We start from the raw sequence: 20,681 nt of genomic DNA, 5'->3' as shown, positions 1-20,681 counted from the left end.
ATCCAGCTAGGTCTGTTGGACCTGATAGCCGGTGGATAGTCCAGATAGGTCAAGGATTGACCTGATATCTGGAGAGAAGTCTGGCTGGATCCGCAAGACCTAATAACAGGCCGAAGTCCAGTTGGGTCTATGAACCTAACAACTGGCGAGAAAACCTGATGGGTCAAGGGAAAGTCAAGCGATTATGCATGGTAAGTGAGGTAAGTCACTGAAGGAGAGTGATCTAGTGAAGACGAGTCCCAATCAGAGATTTTAGGCATTGGTCCAGCTTAGATCCATTTTAGAAGTCTAAGCTGAGACCATGACTAGATCATGGTCTTCGGAAGATAGGATCTAATTAATAATTATTTTATGTTATTGTGTTAACTCTGTTTTGCAAGTTAATTTTTATTATTTAGACTAACATGCATTGCAAGAGTTCGTGTGCAAAAATCAGCCTGAACAGTATCTGAGGCTCCTCAGATGTGCTCGAACGTGCCTCGGATCGATGCTTGGAGGCGCCCTGAACTTGTCGAAGGCGCCCTCAAGGAGATTAAATTGGCAGATAAGACTTCGTGGTGCGAAGGCGCTCTGGAGGCGTTGGAGGCTCCTAGATGCATTGGAGGCGCCTCAGAGCTTGGAGGCGCCCTCACACAAATAGAGACCGCAGATGTCGGAGTATAAAAGTCAAAGTTTAAGAGATAATTTTTGAGGTTGGAGGCGCCTCGAATAAGGTTGAAGGCGCCTTCGACACTCCTTAAAAGAGCTATTCAACCAGCATTTCATATACAACTCATATATGAGCTCAAACAATTTCTTCTGTTGTTCCAACCGTGTTGTTGCTCTGTTACAACGCTACGACATTGACTCCAAGCCTCGACTGCCATTTACTACGAGTCGGTATATTTTAATTTAAGCTGCAATTATCTATTGTTTATTGTTGAATAAAGGAAGTGTAGGGTTGTTACACTTCCTCTAGTTATTTGTATTCGGATTACTCTTCCGGTGGTTCCGCAAGAGAATTTAATGGATTACTCATTGATAGGTCCGAGGGATCTGGATCTTGGAGTGGGAGTCGCTGAAGGTTCCAAACCAAGTAAATCGTTTGTCTTCATGTCTCTTCTCGTGTTTTATTTTCTTCCGCGACGCACTCAGTTTTAAATAAAGCCGCAAAAGATAGATTTTGAAAAATACACATGATTCAATCCCCACATGTCTCAATCCTACATGTTTTACACAATAGTAATAAAATGACTTTGTGTTTTAAAGGTTAAATAATAAAACCACAAAAGTATTATTTGAATTGGCTGGAAAAATAAACAAAGACTTCATTCCTTCAAAGGAGTTTCTATCTTAGCAATCAAGAGGCACATTATACGCATTCAATAAACTTTCATACAAGTACAAAACCAATTTCATTTCAAGCAGATTAACATAATGTACCCAAGAATATCAGGATGACATTCTAAATTCAAGAATCAAGGAACATATTGCCTTTTGTTTAGCAGTTTAGCACCCAAGAGCTGTTAAATAGAATATCTAGAAAGTAATATCATTCAAATATAATAATACCGTCCCAAATGCATCATATTTGATTTGTAGGCTTAAATTAAGGATCCTAACAACTGAGCCAATTATGTATCTAATTGAATACCTGCAACTTAGCTTTTCTTTCTGCTTTGTCTTGTGCAAGTGCTACGAAAAGTGGCTTCCCACCAATTAATTTTCCATTCATCTCTGCCAGCTAATGAAATACAGAAAGAAGATACAGTTTACTATTTTCAAAATACAAAAAAAAAAAGGAGAACTTACAGCTCGAGCTGCTTCTTCAGGAGCTGAGAAAGAAACAAAGCCAAAGCCTTTACTTGCACCATTTGGCTCCCGCATAATCTGTGACTCAGTTGCATATCAACCATATCCAACAGATATGTAAAGGTTGAGAAAAAAAATCAGTATAGAAAAAGTACCTTACAAGAAGTTATTGTCCCAAACCCAGAAAATAATTCTCTCAGCATATCATCTTCAATATTGTCTTCAAAGTTCTTCAAATATAAGTTAATCCCTTGATGCTTATTGAATGCCTCCCTGGCATGTAGGTGAAAATTTCCCCTTAAATCTAATTCCCTTTCAGATTTTTTCAGTGCCTTTCCAACATACCACTCATCATCAAATTTCTGCCCATTAAGTTCGTGAACTGCTTGGGCAGCAGCATCTGGCATCTCAAAATTGACAAATCCAAAGCACTTAGATTTTCCATCCTCCGAAGTCATCACAACTGCACTAGTGATTTCCCCATATTTTCCAAAGATAAATTCCAGGTCCTCCTTTGTAGTGGATTCTGAAAGGTTTTTGACAAAGACATTACAAAATTTGGTCTTGTCTGCAGAGCTTTCCCTTTCTTGCTTGTGTATGAAGGGTCCAACATAAACCAGTTTATCATTCACAAGCATGCCATTTAGCCTGTTAATGGCATTTTGTGCAGCCTCTTCTTGTTCAAATTGAACAAAACCATAGCCTTTTGACTGGCCAAATGCATCTATAGCTACCTTGCAGGACAAGATATTACCAAAAGAACAGAAGATCTCATGTAGTTCTTTGTTTCCTATTGTTTTATCTAGATTCTAAAGGAAAGAGAAAACAAATTAAATAAGACTAAAGAAGGCTGTCGGAAGCAACAAAATTGAGTGATACAAACTGTTTAATACCTTGATAAAAATATTTGCAGCCCCATTTATACTAATGCTAGGATCATGTATCGAATACATAATACGAATGGGCCTATTATGAATAGGAGTGAAGTTCAGCACATCCAAAGCCATTGCAGCTGTCAATCAAATGATGGTCAGAGATCAAAAGAAGAAAAACTTCTATCAACTAAAAGTTGGATCCATGCTCTAACATGATGATCATTATCAATGAATATGCATTAAGTTCTTCAAAAGGGATATTAGAGCATAATAAAAGCATTAGAAAAATAGCTCATTGTTTTATAGATTCAATGCAATTGTTACTAGTATTCCAGTGGTTTAATTTTGAAAAGCAAACAACAAGAAATTAACCAATACAACAGTATTCACCATTTACCAAAATAAAAACTAGATTCTAAAGATACATAAGCTTAATCAAACATGACCAAATTTAATTAACTTGCTAACAGACCAACCTAACCTGCACACACACAGAGTAAAAAAAAAACTAACCCAGAATACACACACACACACACACAGTAAAAAAAGTAACCCAGAATTCTCCTTAAAGATTAATATCTATCTTTGAGTGGAATGATTTCTAGAAAGATTTGTCTGTACAAAACAAGAATCCCATAATTAAGAGAGGGAAAAAAAAATCAAAACAAGAATTTTCCTTTCATTGTGCGTAAAGGAAAATAGGTTTTACAGTGCTAAAGGCTATGTTAATAATATGGATATCAAGCAGAATATAATTGCATATGCTACATAACAGTGCTCACTGTTTTAGGTAATTAGAGTACAGGTAAAATGGTAACAGCAGTGTCGGATTTCTTTTCACCATCAAGAGTTAAGTAAATTCATAAAACAAATTGCTAAACTAAACTGGCATATAAAGCAAGCATTAACATGAACTACTGTTACCCTCATAAAGTAATACCACTTTGAGCTGCTACCATCTTAGAAGCAATGTGTGGCCAACAGACCTACTAGTAATAGCTATGTTGGATGGCAACTATTATCTAATCAACATCTGATTCTCCAAATTGCTCTATAGAGCCAAGGTATCTAAGGCAACTTTGGCAATCATGCCAAGTGGAAAAGACTGATAAAGGGCATGACCAGGGCAATGAACTGAATGAAAGGAGAAGACAATTAGAAGCAAAAGAAGAAAAATAAGCATAAAGCACACTAGAACAATAAGCAAAACTACACTAGTTTTTTAACCGTGTAATGGGCCACCAAGGTAAATTAATATACAGCTAAGGAGATGCAGAAGGGTGACCAGAGCAAGAGTGACAAAAAGAAGCCAAATGCCATGTACAGTATGAGTGGCATGACCTATTCAAATCAGAAGGTTATTGTCCTTTACACCTACAAGGAACTCCCTACTCCTCGTATGATCCATCAATAAGAGGAAAATATATACATATGTTCAGCAATAGATTCAGCCAATTTGGAAAGAAGATGTGGATGTGGAAGCAAGAATTACACAATATTGAAAAAAAGCAAAATACCAGTTGCAGAAGGGCAAGTTCACTAAAATAAGATAATATCCCTTGTTGGGATCAAGAGCAGGCATTGAATCCTGTAAACAAGTTATGAAAGATTTGCTAGATGAGTTAATGACATTCATGCTATTTTCTCTGTTGTTCCATTATATGACCAGTGTGTTTTTTTTATTTCTGTTTTCTTTTCCTTGGAAGGCAGCTTCCACCAAAGAAGGGAAGTGTAGAATATAAAGGGTGCACTAAGACAAAATGATCATCTTGAGAACCATGATAAACTCAAAACAGTAAGTTAGATTATCAAATTCTCATGTGTTAAATCAAATGATGAGATGGATATTCTCAATTTCCCATCAACTACACATTATATAAACACAGATATAATATGGGCAATTAACAAACGATGATCAATCAGGACAATGATAAGAATGATTCTAATCAGCATTTCCTGCATGAACTCCTTCGACATGATCGATGATTGATGATTCTTTATTGTCCTTGTAAATATTTAGTAAAAATAAAAACTAATAAAATTAACACATAAATCAATCGAAGGTGCTGATAATAACATTGAATCCAAACATAACAACTTAGGTGTAGAAGTACTTCAAGTAAAAGAGTTCCATGGCCCAAATGGTATAACACTCATAATCCTTCTTTATTGACAGCAATCATCGTACAATGAAACTTCATGCTGTATCATTCAAGATTGGAGTTTCCAGTTATGTACTAGACTGTTTCTAACTATTACTAACATTTCCACTTAATCAAACAGAATGAGATGATCAGATTTTGTTTTTTCTTAGTAGACACATCCTTCAAATAATCATAACTAGAAATGTGAACACCTATGATTGGATAAATGGAAAAGCAAAAAAGCAACCAAGACTGTTGATACTCTAGCTAGGGTTCTAAAATGACTTACCAATTTTCACTCTATCTTAGTTCTTTCTTAAATATAAGAGGATCTTGCCACAAAGTAATTGGACATTTTACATCATTGAATTTATTGCGCCTTATTTCATATTTCATGAAGAACAAGATAGTTCACTAGAGCCTGAAAATTATTTGACATCCTATTTTAGCCTAGTGAGAACTCCCAAACGGATGCTGTCATTATTAGCATTGTCCAGAGAACTGCAATCTTCCAAACCCATTCTTGAGATGGAAACTTTGACTTAACATCATTCCACAGGATTAACCACACCAACCAACAATAAATAACATAAAGTGCTGACTAAAACAAACGAAGATGGAAAATATAAAAGATAGCAAACAAGAGTCGCAAACTATTGCTGTAAACTTCAAGAACCAACATAACTAATATGCAATCTAGCATAAAGAAACTAAACAGTGACTCATACTTCATAGACTAACTGAGTTAAAACTAGAAATGAGCTCACCGTCCGTGGGGTTGCTGTAGTTAACATAGGCATGGCCGAGAGAGCGGTTCGTCCTCGAGTCCAGGCAGAGGCGCACCGACACGACAGGTCCGATCTGTCTGAAAAGTTCAAATAATTGCGTCTCCGTCACATTTGGCTGCAAGTCCCCCACGAAGAGCGACGCCAAAGGAGGCGGATTCCCGCCGGCGCCGTTGACCACCCCGTTCGCCGGATGCTGATCGACCAAAGCCTGCGCCATCTACCCTTAATATTCTTGTTCCACCGTTCTGTGAGATCGACTGATGAAAAGGGGGATATCGATTTTTTTGGGGGGATCGAGGTGAGAGGGAAGACATATATATAGAGAGAGGAGTTGAAGAGGGACGAGGGAATGGAAGCTTCGGGAGTGGCAGCCCCACTGGTAACTGCACCGCCGTTGACCTCCTCCAACGGTTCCGGATTCTTTTAATGGGTCAAAAACTGATGGGTCCGCACCCGTCTTGCGTATGGGCCGCCGGATCACTAAAAACAAATAAACGGGTCCAGTAACCCGATATCCGGATTCAAGCCACGTTTTATTAATTCACCCAGCGAGCTGATCGATTCGACGCCACCATGCCGGCGATTCGGCGAAGCGCTTAAGCGTCCCAGCGACGACGGCGAGACCACCCGCACCGCGCCGGAGTGGGTGGATGCCTTGGTAAGACGGCAGTTCTCTGGCGACGATGTCGCCATTGGCATGTGGTTTATTGCGAGGAAGCGGAGACGCAGGGAGGCGGATGCACGGCCGGGCTCATGAAGGGCTGCCGGTGCCGTGCGGGTTCGTGACTCGTGAGCTTATCTCTTGCCTTCACTGGAATCTTCATTCTTGTCTCTTCCCCTTTATTCTTCCTCAATTCAAATATGCTTCAAAATATTTTCCAAAGAAAATTCTTCTGAACTATGATGAATCCTTTTTCGATATCCGTTACAAGATGTCGGTAATTTTACAATGATTATATTGCACCAACTTGAAAAGTTTATGGTACTTAAATTTTTACTGCTTTTAACTTGTTTACAGTCACTTGCAACTCATGAATTTATTGTAAGATAGACATGTCATCTAACATTTTGAAGTCAAAATACTTCGAGATTAAAAACAAATTCATACGTTCTTCCTCTGTTTTATATTTTGCTTCAAGTGCTTCCCAAATTTCTCTTGTTGATATTGTATTAATGAAAAATCTGTTGGATTACAAACAATACGTTGCCGGAGATTTTTCGGGATATTAGTTGAATTTAAATGATTTTTGCCAAGTGATGAAGGCAATTTGCACTGTGTTGATCGAGCGGACATAGCAGATCAGAAAGGTTGACCGAGCAGTATGGCCGACCGGGCAAAGTCTTCGTCAGATCAGAGAGGCAGGTCAGGCAGACCGCGAGGTTGGTCGGGCAGAGCAAACCGACCGAGCGAGAGGCAGACAGATCGGGAAGACAGGTCTGTCAGGAGGCAGACCGACCGAGCGAGAGGCAGACCGATCGAAGCAGACAGGTCGGGAAGATAGGTCTGTCAGAAGGCAAGCCGGGCAGCAGATAGGTCAGACGGCGGATCAGTCGATGCAGACAGGAACCGATAGGGCAAACAGCTGAGCTCGAGCGGGGAAAAGACCGAGAGGGCAGATTGGCCGAATGGGCGGATCGGCTGAGCGAGCGGGGAAAAGACCGAGAAGGCAGTCAGCCGAGAGGATCGACTTAGGCAGTGAACTTTGTTGTGTCTCTCTGTCCATGATAGGAGCCTCCTTATATAGGATGGCAGTGTTAATGGTCGATTAATGACCATTACTCGCCGCATACGAGTAAACTTGTTCAGTGCAATCCGAACTCTGAATTTGCACCCCCCTTACACACCCACGCGTGAGAAAGAGTTTTTCTCCATGCATTTGTTCATATCTTCAATGTATGTGAATCAATATAAATCAACAAAGATGTCAAGAAACTCCCAATGTGAGACTAAAGTCTCATACACAATAGAACTTCTTCTCTTCCACCTCTTTTTCATTCATATTTATTCATCAAAATCATAGAATGTGACCCTGACATATCAATTCATCCTTTTTTTTTTTTTTTCTTCTGTCTTTCTGCCTTCCTTTCATCTGTATCTTCGAGTGTCGCTAGAGGAGTTTCTTCATGTTCAGGATTCAAAATGTAAAAAAATTTTAGGGCTGTTAACAAGAATTTCAACTTGCCTTGCTAATGGGTGAAATTGGTTCCATCAAAATGATCCAATCCAACTAAGTCTTGATTCATCAACTTTATTGAAAATAATATCGCTTGAGATTGTTGGGACGTATCTGAAAACATTGGAGATGAAAATAGAAAAGTAAATAAATATAGAAAAAAAAACAAACTTTAGCTTGAACCATGAAAATAATTCACGTCCTTAAGTGATATTTGCACTCTCTACAAGATTACTATTAGGTTTTCAAAATGCAAATAGCTCATAGGATTTTCCAACCCTTATGTATCCTTTGTATAGCAAAAACGAAAGAATACCATTGAAACTTAAAAAATGTATTTCAAAATTTTAAGAATAATTAGGAGATTTCAGATTTGATTTTTTTTTTTTTATTTTCTATATACTTTGAACTCCAATGTGTTCCCGATATTTATAAATATTAAGGACACCTTTTCAACATAACTTTTCGTTCAAAATATGATCGTAACCTTTTTAAGTCGCAACTGCTCAACATAATTTCTCATTCAAAATATAATCGCAGCCTTTGAATAAGTCACAAACGCTCAACACAAGTTTAATTTCGAACAATTTCTAACAGGTGGATGCCTTGGTACGTGGTTTATTGCGAGGAAGCGGAGACGCAGGGAGGTGGATGCACGCCCGGGCGCAGGAAGGGCTGCCGGTGCCGTGCGGGTTCGTGAGCTTCCTGCAGCTGACTCCGTGGGATGGCAGTGGCGGCACCGTGATCAAGGGCGACGAGCTCAAGCTTTTCCGCGCGTGGAGTGCGCTGGAGAAGGGTGATAAGTTACAGGTGTGGGCCTTCCGCTGCGGCGGCGGCGAACTCTGCTTCGCGATCGGCCGACCTTGACGCCAGCTTACGATACCGCTCCGCGTGCTATGTATGCTGTTCTGTTCCCACGATGAACAATTTTGGGGGGATTTAGGTTGTTAATAGCAAATTATTAATGTAATTAATCGGTCCTTGTGATGATGTAGTCGGGAATGTTTTTGCATTTAAGGATTTAAAGGTTTTGTTCTTGAGTAATAATTAATTCATTGATTCATGGTGCGATTCGATGGTTTGCAGCTGGTCGAGTTTACCATCTTAATTTACGAACTGTAGAACAAGAGTTTGAATCTTAGAAGCAATGATTTGTTCTTGTTCGTTCTTGTCCTCCCATTCTCCTGTAGAAGTCGCCAATGATGTCTATGTTAAGCATGGATCCTCTGTCGGATCTTGATATCGATTTTGACAAAATTTAAGAACGGGGGCGTTTAAAAAGGCTCTTGCCCTTCCTTAGATACGAGTTTCTTATTTATTTTACACGGCAATATATAATTTCTATTGAAAAATAAAATTTGCCTTGGACGCCAACGGCAGAGCGAGACTCTATCGACAACCATCAACCAAAGCATTGCAACAGCAAAAACACAATAAAATGCTTTGTGAGACCACACCGAAGCTAAATTCAGCGTCTGATTTTTAGTGCAAACACAAGCCAACTAAATCTGGAAGTAAAACTAGAACTTCCTTTCTCATTACATCATCAATAAAACGATACATGAATATGGTTACAGGCCGTAAATTATCCATGTTTATTCCCACTTCTAAGAGGAACTGAACTTGGAGAAAAACACCTTGAACAGTTTGACTGAAGCACCTACAATGAAGAGCCAGAATACGGCACTAAACCCAACCAGCAATGAAACAAAAAGGAAACTACTGTTGTGGAACTGTCTTCTTCTTGAAGTAGAAGATTGTCCATCCGTTATAGTGCTTGCACCACAAAGTCCAATCTGCGCTCCTCTGAAACTCGAAACACGTTCAAGTGCCTTGTTGATGAACGCATTCTCGGATGCCAGTGCAGGACTGCTGGGCACAGAATCCAATAAGGTTGAGAGTGCAGAAGTGATCCATGATCCCGAGTCATGTCCAACATGGGTGTTTTGCCCTTGTGTCATCTCAATATTGGGTGATGCAGAAGCGTATTCCACACCTGTGCGTCAAGTAGCAGTGACAAATGAGAAACTGCACAAGGAAACATTCTATTGCCTAAAGTCGTACAATCATATAATGAGACCTGAAGTTGGCATTGCCGAGAACACCTCATTAGTGTTTGTTGAAGGAAAAGCATAAGCACCATCTGGGTATATATAGAAAGAAGGCATTAGGAATTATTGACACTATGTACAGAAAGAGGTCTGCAATTCCGAATCATGTAAAAGCAAATTGATTAAGCACCTGAAGTTGATGTTTCTATGAACATCTGATTTGCATTGGTGTTTGAAACGGCGACACCATGATCATGGTTCCAAAGTTCAGAAGATGTGAGACATGGTTGATTTAGTATTCCATCACCACCAAAATCATCAAGATATGAGTTGTGTGCTGCTACAGGTAGCGGATCATAATAATCTTCAAAGATCGTTTGGGAATCAAAATAAACATCATATCCATATAAACCATCGGGGCCATCTACCGGGTCTCTGTTACATAAACTTTCCTCGCCAAGTATGATGGATTCTAGATCAATTAAATCTTTGATTTCTACATACTCTTCATCAGTCTGCAGTAGAGACGGATCAGGGTTACAAGTTAATGAAGGCATCTCATGACTTTCAACAGGATGTGCATAAGAAACTTGTTCAGGTGCTAGAAAGTTGTCTTCCAAGGTGCTCAGTTCAGACAAAATGATACTGTCTTCAAAAGAACTAGCTTCAGTTAAAGGCAGACATGACTTGTGCTTTCCAAGTTCTGTTTCAACATCAATCTGCACAAAGTAAGGACCAAGTCAGAAACCAACTCTATATACCAATACTAATTGAGTTAAACAATCAGGATATCAAAGAATCATTGATCTAAAATGTGTTAATAACTTATTCCTTTGATTGAAAGGAAGGCAAGTGTACATATGTTGCTTGCTTCCAAGTATGGTACCATAGAGTGGAGACACCATTGATGATTGCATAAAGTGTGCCATTTGTGTCTGTTAATGCTTGTGCTTGGTTCTTGTGATTACAGCTCGTGTTGCATTTTTTTTTTCATGTGTGCTTTACGTGCATCAGTTATTAAAGTTATTACTTGAGACTAAATTCAATGTTAAAGCAAAACCCCAGAAATAAATCAGGATTACCTCGGCAGCATGTGCAGCAAATTCAGAATACTGTCCGATCGCGTCTTGCTCATCAGCTAAGTTTAGCAAAAGATCCTCCCACTCATTCATTGGAAGAGTGTTCCCGCCATCATCTATTCTGCCACTAGAGTTTACATCCTGAACAGGCTCAGTCACTGGCACTGCAGTGCTTTGATCATTCACTTGCGATTCTGTGTTATCCAGGCTCCTGAAGCTCTCATCCATTACGTCATCATCCCATTCCTCTTCTCTGAAGGGTGCTCCATACTCCTCCCCATTCTTAGGACCAGGTCCACTCTTCCTAAAGACCTTGTAGAGAGCATAATAATCCTGCACATATTGAGAATTCAAATTGAACTGTTAAAAATTATGCAGCAAACAAATTTTAAAAAAAATCTATCCAAGAATTATGACAAAATTTCTTCTTTCTTCAACCAAGACTTGCCTGCACATTGTTATAGCATGAGAGCACCTGCTCGTCCAAGGTATACTCATGCATCACCCAATCTGTGCGCTCTCCTTTAGGCGCACGTCCATGGTAGTAGACGAGTGTCTTCTTGTTGCCCATGGCCTTCGAATTCTGAGAGATGGTCCGGTCTTTACCAGTGGTCTTCCAATAACCACAATTTGTAGTCCGATTGGCTCTTGATCCATTGGGATATTTCCTATCCCTCGGACTAAAGAAGTACCACTGCTTGTCACCACTCTTCAATAATGATTTCGCTGCAAACATAAACAAAGAGAAAATTTAGACAGCCGAGAAAAATAAACGAAAAAAAACAACAACTTTGGAGAAACTTGACATTGCAATTCTTTTTTGAATAAATGAGGAGAACTTTAAAGACAACATTTTCTACTTCAGACGATCAGAAATGAAATAACAAAGGTGATCCGAGACTAAAAAGAGGAATTCGATAAAAGGCACAATTTGAAGGGTTCAAGTAAAATCGAGAGATCAATTAAGCCTTCCCTATGACAAACTCACTGTCTTTACAAAATAGGGCAGAAAAAAAAGGAAAGTCGTTGACTAGTTTAACCTTGGAATCTGGTGTTCACGATCCGCTTGATTCAGATGAGAAGACTAAGATAGAAGAATCATCAGATCAGCAAAGAAATAACACAGCATACCAGGGAGTTCCCAGGGCTCCCACTTGTAGACGTAGACATCACCGATCATGGGGAGCTTAATGCGGCGGCCGCAGACCTTGCGCTTGAGGTAGTAGAGAACAAGCTCCTCGTCAGTGGGGTGGAATCGGAACCCAGGCGGCCACCACTTGGACTCTCCTAGAACGGGATCCGTCGCCAGCGGTCGAAGGTCATCGGCACGTCCAGCCACATCCCTCGCCGCGCCCATCCCCTATCCGCTTTTCTCGCAGGCGATTCTTCGGCAAGTCAACCGTTGATCGAGGTCCCTCCACCCTCCTGGCAGACAGGAAGGAAGAGGAGAAGGGGCGAGAGGGCGATCCGTTAGAGGAGCCGAAGGGAATCGTGTCGCGACTTTCTTCCCTCTCGATCGATCCAAGCTTTAAGCTTAGTGGTTTCTACCTCTTCTTATCACTTTGCACTAGAAAAGAAAATTGTCAACAACTCAAAATACCCCTTAAGATTTTATATATTTTCAATTAAAAACGCTCCTTTCGAGAAGGTAAAAATAAATAAATATTTAAATTATATTCAAGAATAATTACTTTTTATTTATATATTTAATTTAGATGTTTTTGCAATTCTTATTTTTTATATTAAATGAAGTTATGTTTAATTGCACACGTTGTGAATGACTTAGTGACAAGGTTTTAGCCATAATTTGACTGGTCAAATCTGCCATTAAAAATAATTTACTTTTTTAATTATTTTAAAATTATATTTTGTATTTAATGTGGTCTGTGACATCTTTATGGTTGATCGTAATAACAAAGTATATGACTCCAAAATACAGATATTTAAATTATAATCTAAGTATTTATAATTTAATTTTTAGTTATAATAAATTTATAAAAAAAAATTCAAATAGGACTCGTAATCAAAGGATTGCTAGATTTTTAAGATGTCCATCATCAACACTTCTTAATTTATCTTAGTGGTCAGTGAAAATTTTTAATAACATTGGACAATGATTTATCATCCATAATAAAAATATTTAAAGGGAATATTTCTTTAAATAGTCTCTCACTTCTCTTATTATTAGCATAGGTCATGGGGATTAAGAAATTATTGAGCATAATTTTACGTATGTAGTCGTTGTTGTTGTGTTTTGTGTTTTTTAATTAATTGATGAAATATATTAAATTAAAAAATAATAAGTATAATTAATTTTATTTTATTATAAAATTAGATGTAAATTAATAAAATATAATTATTTAATTTTAAAATTTGAGATATTTAAAAATGTGATATTAATAGGTAAAATTTATAAATATTTAGTTAGGAAATATCTTATTATAAAATTTAAAAACATCCGAGGGATGATACCGAGAACTGCTTTCCAACTGGCGACGTTGCATTAGCTGCGTCGTCGTTAGGGATGGCAATTCCACCCGAACCCGATGGAGGATCCGACATCCGATCCGAATGGAGGAGGGTATGGAGGGACTATCAATACCCGATACCCGACCCGAATACCCGATTAAATAATATATATACATATATTAAAGAAAATTTTCTTTTTCTAAAATCAACTTACTATTTTTTGTTAATATTAGTAGGCCTATATAGATGTTTAATCTATTTTTTTAATTATATATATATATTTTAATATGATGTTAATTTTAATATATTTTTGTTGAATGATAATAGCTCGATAGAAAGAAGAAAAATTACACGTATAGAATATATTCGGTCCTTTAATGGGTATGGATATACCCATTGGATATCCTATACCCGATGAGTATGAGTACGGAGGATATAGAATCCGACCCGAACCCGACTCATTGTCATCCCTAGTCGTCGTAGGACGCCGTCACTGGATTTGGTTGGCTGGCGATGCCAGGAAACTACCGGGAAGCTCTGGAGCAGATAATTAATCCGCCTCCGCACAAATCCACTTCCTCCCGTGAAAATGGCAATTCGACCCATAATTTCTCACAGCTTATGAAAAAGTCCCCCTATCTTAACGCCGCAAAAGTCAACATTGGCGGTTGGACGCATGGGCGAAGTGGCCATTTTTGGGGGGTAATAAGGTAATTTTGGTAGCGTCAAAATGTTTGAATCAGGTTTCAGCCCAAGAGAATCGTTGACTTGGCTACTTAAGCTCCATGGCATTTTTTATGACACAATAACTTTTAAGGCGAAAATTGTAAATTATGAAAAGTTTGGTGAGCAATAACATCCAACAGTGTAGGAGCTGCCCAAGTCCAAAAATATATATATATATATATATATATATTAGGATCAATATTAAAATAGTATTGATTGTGTTTTTTTTTTGCCGGGTGATTTTTTCTAGTAAATTAATAAATAAATATTTTTTAATAAACGATTGATTTATAAATATTGCATTGATACATCGTTCACAGTTAGCATTTTTAATTTATCATACTGACTTTAATAATTAATAGAAAATCTTTATGAGATTGAATTTATCATCTTAGGATTAATCAACGTAAATTAGATACTTAACGTCGACTAAAAAAATATTGAAGTAATTTTACCCTTGAGACCATGGTGCAATGATAGGATGTCTTTTCAGTCTCCTAAATAGGATTGTAAATGAGCTGAGCCGGATTTTAGGGTGTTGAAACTTATTTTATAAGGTAACCGAGCTGAGTCTAGTCGAGCTTAAAATTAACTAAATTTTTGAAATGATTGTTCAAGCTTGGGTTGATCTATTTTTTATAAGCTTGAGCTTATTAGAAACTTGACTTGAGCTTGATTTATTTATATATTATCGAGCTCTCAATTCAACCTTAGCTTAAGCTTGGTTCAAGTTTGGTTCGTTTAGATATTATTAAGCTCTCAATTACGGTTATTTGATTGTTTGAAATTTTTAGTTGTTGATTGGTTATTGAGCTTGATAATTTAAATTTATTTATTTATTTTATTTTATTTTATTATTTATTCAACATATTGAAAAAAAAATATTAATAAATATGATTCGTAAGTATTGTTTACGAACGTTATTGACGAACATTGTTCACGAACGTTGTTCATCAACATTGTTCATAAATATTGTTCACCAACATTGTTCATGAACGTTAACAAGCTAAATACATATGTGTTCAAGCTTATTCATTTAGTTTAAATAGTTATTCAATCTTATTTGTTTAATTAATTTTATGTATATTGAACTAACATAAACAAATTCTTACCAAACTAAACACCAAACTTATTCACAAATGTTTAGCTCATTTATAGTCTTATTTCTAAATATTTAAGGATTGAGTCCTAACTTTAATGATTAGCAGATGAATTTTTTAATAGACAGTTGATTTTAAGAATATTGAGTTAATATATCATCTATTGTGAGTATTTTTTAATTTAATCTAATAGTTGGTAGAAAATGTTTATGGCCCAAATCTAGTACTCATAAATAATATCAACGAAAAAAAATCAAAATAATTTAGATAAAAATTATATAAAGTAATTTATTTTAAGGTGCAGTGGTTTGGACTAAATTATAATAGTGTTTGAATAAGAATATTTTTAAGATGAAAAATACATTGAGATGTTCATTTAAGATTTTTTTTTCAATATATATTTTTTATCATAAATATATTAACTTTTCTCCACACTACTAAATTTTAACTTTTTAAAAATCAATTAACTTGTTTTGTTATATTTTGATCACAGTAGTATTGGGCATGAGTCAACAACATTGCATTTTATAATTCAATTTAAATTCTGATTAACAAAGCTAATCACCAAAATACTTGATAATATTCAAAAATATAAATGGCTAATGTAGATTAGCACATCTGATAAGTACAACTTAGTTTTGATGTACCTCATTAAAAAACGATGTTCTTATTTTTATCTTAAAGGCCGTTTTAAACTATATATATTTTTTAAATACTATATTATATAACAGATAATCAAAGAGTGACATATAATCAAGGGTCAATGATCTCACTAATGAGGTGGTAGTCAAAGTCGACAGAAAGTCTATGCCACTCTTGACTTTAGGTCGTCATCGACTTTGCTTGACCTCGACTTTATGATCGCCCCCCAGCTCCAAGTATTCCTATTGTTTCATGTTGTTCCTAACTACACATCAACCTAGATTCCACACTCCTGGCTTTAGGATTGTCCCCAACTTCGTGCTGCTGCTGGCCTTGAGCCAGCTTCGTATTTGTACCGTTGCTCGCGAAAGATAGGGACAATATAACTATTTTTTTTAGAGAACGTGAGAAATGTGACTGTTTAATCCGAAAGAGTTGGGCACATAATCATTTATTTCAGGAAATGCGAGTAATGTTAGTGGGGATCTCAAAACATGTGAAGAACGTGAGGGTATTGCTGCCACTCTATAAAAGGTTACTCACTCCTACAAGCACAAGTACACATGCATCCAAAAAAGGTAAAATTAATGTTCATCTTCATCTTCATTCTCCCTTATTTTACTTGAGTATTAGAGTGGTTGCGCTGAGAACCCCTAACCATCAATCTAACTCACTCTTTATAGTATTCTCTCCCTAAGCTTTGGCGAATCTTCCTACAAATTTTTATGGTGTCAAAGCGAATGATGATTGATGCGGATATATTGGGGAAGGGGCCCAAAGGAAATTAAGGAAAAGAAGAGGGGTATTCCGGTATTTGGGCATGAGTAGGGGTTTGTTTTAAAAGGCAGCACTGTTCACGCAGAGGGGATCTTCTTCTTCCTCCGTGCTTTTTCCACCGCCAGGATGACGATGCACGGACTTGGCCATCTTCGTTGCCTCCGACGCCAGCCAAGTCCGATGCCAGTAGCCCCTTGCCCTCACGACGCTGTCTCATGCGTGCGGGAGCCATCTCATGCATCAGCGTCGCCTTCTCCATAGCACACATGCGATTGCCACTCCCCTCCTCCTCCTAGCGACGCCGCCACCAGATGGACTCGGCGCCGCTTTCCTCACGTAGCGTGCCCTCTGGCACCACCCATGCTCTCCCTTTTCTCTCGCCACCAGCAACTACCCGTCGCCACCTCCCCTCTTCTCTGAGGTCGACACCCCCTTCGTCGTCTCTGGCACCGACGCCTCCTTTTGTCGTCTCTGACGCCGGCCAGATCGGGAGTCCGCAGTCCTCTTCCTCCCCAGCAGCTCTACCACATCCAGTGGCCTTTGCCGCCGCCGAGTCTAGCAGCCATTGCCGCCACCTCTAGTGGCTGAGGCTGCCCTCCGATGCCACCTCCAGCGACAACCACTAGCCGCCCCACGACCTTCGTCGAGGGGGTACAGCGCCATCGTTTCTATTGGCACTCCTATCGGGCAATGAGCCAGCTCCCGAGCCATCGCTGATCCGGCCTTCGGGCTACTGCTGTTGCACTTTACCTTTGTGACTTGCGTCTTGCACTGTGTCGTGTTCCGACCACCAAGTCGTTGTATTTTGTATCGCTATTACGATTGTGAGTTACTGGTATTATCCGGCCTGCGTGACGTGTCCCGACCCACGAGCCACTGTAGTATTCCGGCTCAGGAGCCATCGTCATATTATTTCGGCCAACATGCCGCCTTTTGGATCCGCGCTACACCGGATTCCATGTCGTCACTCCCATGGCTCCTCAGCTGACTCACACTCATCTACCCTTCAGTGCCGCGACGACTCGATCAGCCTCGCGACCAGCTCACTGATCCATTCGAGGGCGTCCCCCGGGGCCAAGGTACGTTCTTGTACTCATTATTCGTGCATTTTCATATCTCTACTATTATACGACTGCTCATATATTCGTGGGACCCGCTTCGAGCATCGAGGTACCAGGGACTGGGGAACCTAGTCGTTGGCTACAGATACTATTGACTAGAGGACTTCTGACGACTTAGTCAACACAGAAGATAACTCACCATCCAGGTCGTGGAGATGCGGTCAACATTCCAGTCACATCATTCCGACGACCCTGTCTTCTCATATTCTCGCCAGGATCAATGATAAAGTCAACATTCATGCCAATTCACCGATAGCTAGTTCATTCACTATCTATATATAAAAATTAACAGAAAATAAATTGATTAGTTAATTTGATTTATTAAAAAAATTAATTAGTAAAAAAATTAATTTTATTATTTAAAAGACGATTATATTCATAGAAATTTATTTAATTATAAATTTACAAAAATTATAATTTTATTATAGATATATATAGCAGTATAAAAATAATCATATTAATATAAATTACATATTTAAATTGATATATTTTTTAATGTTTACCATAAAAAACCAGTTGAAATTATAAACATTTAATTTAATTTTACAGGATAAAATAATTAAATTGATAAAAATGGACTATAAACATATTTTTTTTAACTTTATAAAATATAAAAATAATCACTTATTCGAATAAAAATATTATTTAAAAACTATTTTTTCTTCATATAAAAATTCAAAAGAAATTTTTAAAAACTAAGCACCCACTATTTCATTTTCTTTTAAATTTTGTAATCTTATTTTGTAACCTTTATTATTATTTTCATCGAATATACACTTTAATTAAAAATATTAACTATGCTCTATCATATTTTTCATCCTAAAATACCACATTTTAATATTATTATATAATTTCAACCAAAATTACTACGTGTAGTAATTTTATTCAAAATTATTATATATTATAATTATATTATTTTAAATTGGTTCAACGTGTAATAGGTTTATACATAAATTGCTATAATTAGTTTATATATATATATATAATAGCAATTTTGATATAAAAAAATTAATTTAAATTATTTATAAGAGTTTTTATGAAAATTATTATATGTTATATAGTAGTTTTAAACACAAAGCTAGATTAGATCGGAATGATTTTTGATTAAATTAGAATAATTTTATTATTATTATTTTTAATATAATAGTGCTATACGTATAATAATTTTAATTAAATAAGAGTAGTTTTGTATAAAAGTGTTACAATGTAAAATAATTTAATTAAAATTATGTATAAGAGTTTTAAAATTACCATATATTATAGTAGTTTTAAATACAACCGTTATTGTAGCAAATTCGATTAAATTCAGACATTTTTTTATTAAATTAGATTAATTGTATTAATTTTTTTTAATATACAGTAAAATGTATATAATAATTTTCGTTAAATAGAAGTAGTTTTATTTTAATAATTTAGATAAAATACTAGGATATTTTTAAAATGAAAAAAAGGATACGAGCTGTTTTGATATTTTAAAAAATTAGGATTTTTTTTTATAATAAAAAAACGCACTCAAAGTTTGAGATGGTCAAAATTGCCCCAGTCTTGAAAATATCAAAAGACGTTTTAACTCTTTATTTTTTCTAACTATTCTCTCAATTTTGTCTCTTAAATTAAAATTTTCTAATTCATTTACATGCATCCATACGTATATACATACAATAACCACGGTAGCACTAATTTTTAAATCTAACACCATAATTTAATTTACTACCAATTTAATAAATTTAAAAAATAACGACAGTGTTGTTGTGTTAAGTTGTTTTATTATTAATTTTTTAAACTAATACATAATGATATATTTAGACTCCATAGTACAATAAAAAATCATAGGAGTTTCGTCCAAAATTCATTAATATATCTAGGGATTTGAAATTTTTAAAAATTGAATAATGTATTGAAAGGTATATATGGTGTTGATACGATAAATTATATGTATATGTCAATTGTCTTAAATTATAAATTTTGAAAAACTTTGATCATTGTGATTAATAACTTAGAGCTGATATTTCTGGGCACATGTATATATTTGGGGCATTCAGAAACTTATAGCAATTGGAATCTGCCCGATCAAAACTTTCAATGTGTGTCAATAAGTTTTGATTGAAATTTATTGATGGACTGAGAGATTTGGATTAATTTTTAAAAAGTTGACATATAATAGAAGAGAATAGTATAGTGAATATATATATGGTGTCCATGTCTGATTTTAACATCCTTACGATAAATTATATATATGTATGTGTTAATTTCCTGATTCATAAGGTCATCATTTTTTATTCAAATATTAGAACGAGATATATTTTTTTAAATCAAAGTTCGTTCAAAGATCTAACATTTGTTATGGATGAAACCCATAATCACTCAGTTTCAAGTTCAAAAAATATTATTTAAAACCTTTTTAGATCTATAAAGGAGTTTCAATCATAACTCATTGATAGACTTAGGAAGTTTCAATTATGCCCATTCTAATTACTATAGGATTCTGAAGTGTTATAGAGTCTATAGCTTGAAGTTATTAACAATAGTGATCAAAAGATTTTCAACATTTATAACTTTTACAAAATTGATAAATACATATAATTTATTGTGGTGATGTCAAAAATAGACATGAACATTATAAATATCTTTCATTACACTTTTATCTTCATTACATGTCAAATTTTTAAAAACTCAAATTTCTACGTCTATCAATAGGTTTCAACCAAAATTTATTGATAGATATAGATAGTTCTGATTAGATATATTTCAACTTCTATAGTTTTCTATGATGCTATGGAGTCTAAATATGTTCTTTCTTACTATTTTTAAAAAACTAATATATCAACTTAACACACTAACATTATCATGATGCTTATGTAATTAAATTGTGATGTTTACTTTTAAAAATTAATATTATAGTGATTGTTATAGTAAAGATGATTACATTCATTTAAGATGTCTC

At 36.3% G+C, this 20,681-nt stretch overlaps 2 protein-coding genes across 2 annotated transcripts; both read right to left on the bottom strand.

Moving 5' to 3' along the window:
- Window positions 1-1,413: 1,413 nt before the first annotated feature.
- Window positions 1,414-5,868, bottom strand: LOC121996246 (polyadenylate-binding protein 2-like). The gene is made up of 5 exons (XM_042550149.1): window positions 5,578-5,868; window positions 2,685-2,803; window positions 1,947-2,600; window positions 1,792-1,869; window positions 1,414-1,723 (listed from the first exon to the last, which is right to left on the bottom strand). Exons 1-5 carry the CDS (start codon window positions 5,813-5,815, stop codon window positions 1,622-1,624), a joined length of 1,191 nt encoding a protein of 396 aa, XP_042406083.1. The 5' UTR covers window positions 5,816-5,868; the 3' UTR covers window positions 1,414-1,621.
- Window positions 5,869-9,287: 3,419 nt separating this feature from the next.
- LOC121996245 (NAC domain-containing protein 17-like) lies at window positions 9,288-12,450 on the bottom strand. Its single transcript, XM_042550148.1, has 6 exons — window positions 12,034-12,450; window positions 11,351-11,628; window positions 10,906-11,235; window positions 10,014-10,542; window positions 9,853-9,915; window positions 9,288-9,768 (listed from the first exon to the last, which is right to left on the bottom strand). The coding sequence occupies exons 1-6, from the start codon at window positions 12,257-12,259 to the stop codon at window positions 9,380-9,382; spliced, it is 1,815 nt and encodes a 604-aa protein (XP_042406082.1). The 5' UTR covers window positions 12,260-12,450; the 3' UTR covers window positions 9,288-9,379.
- Window positions 12,451-20,681: the final 8,231 nt, after the last annotated feature.

The sequence above is a fragment of the Zingiber officinale genome, chromosome 6A (genome assembly GCF_018446385.1).
Source record: "Zingiber officinale cultivar Zhangliang chromosome 6A, Zo_v1.1, whole genome shotgun sequence".
NCBI classification, from domain to species: Eukaryota; Viridiplantae; Streptophyta; class Magnoliopsida; order Zingiberales; family Zingiberaceae; genus Zingiber; species Zingiber officinale.
The sequence above is the reverse complement of the archived record's forward strand: the minus strand, read 5'-3'. Positions and strand labels throughout refer to the sequence as shown.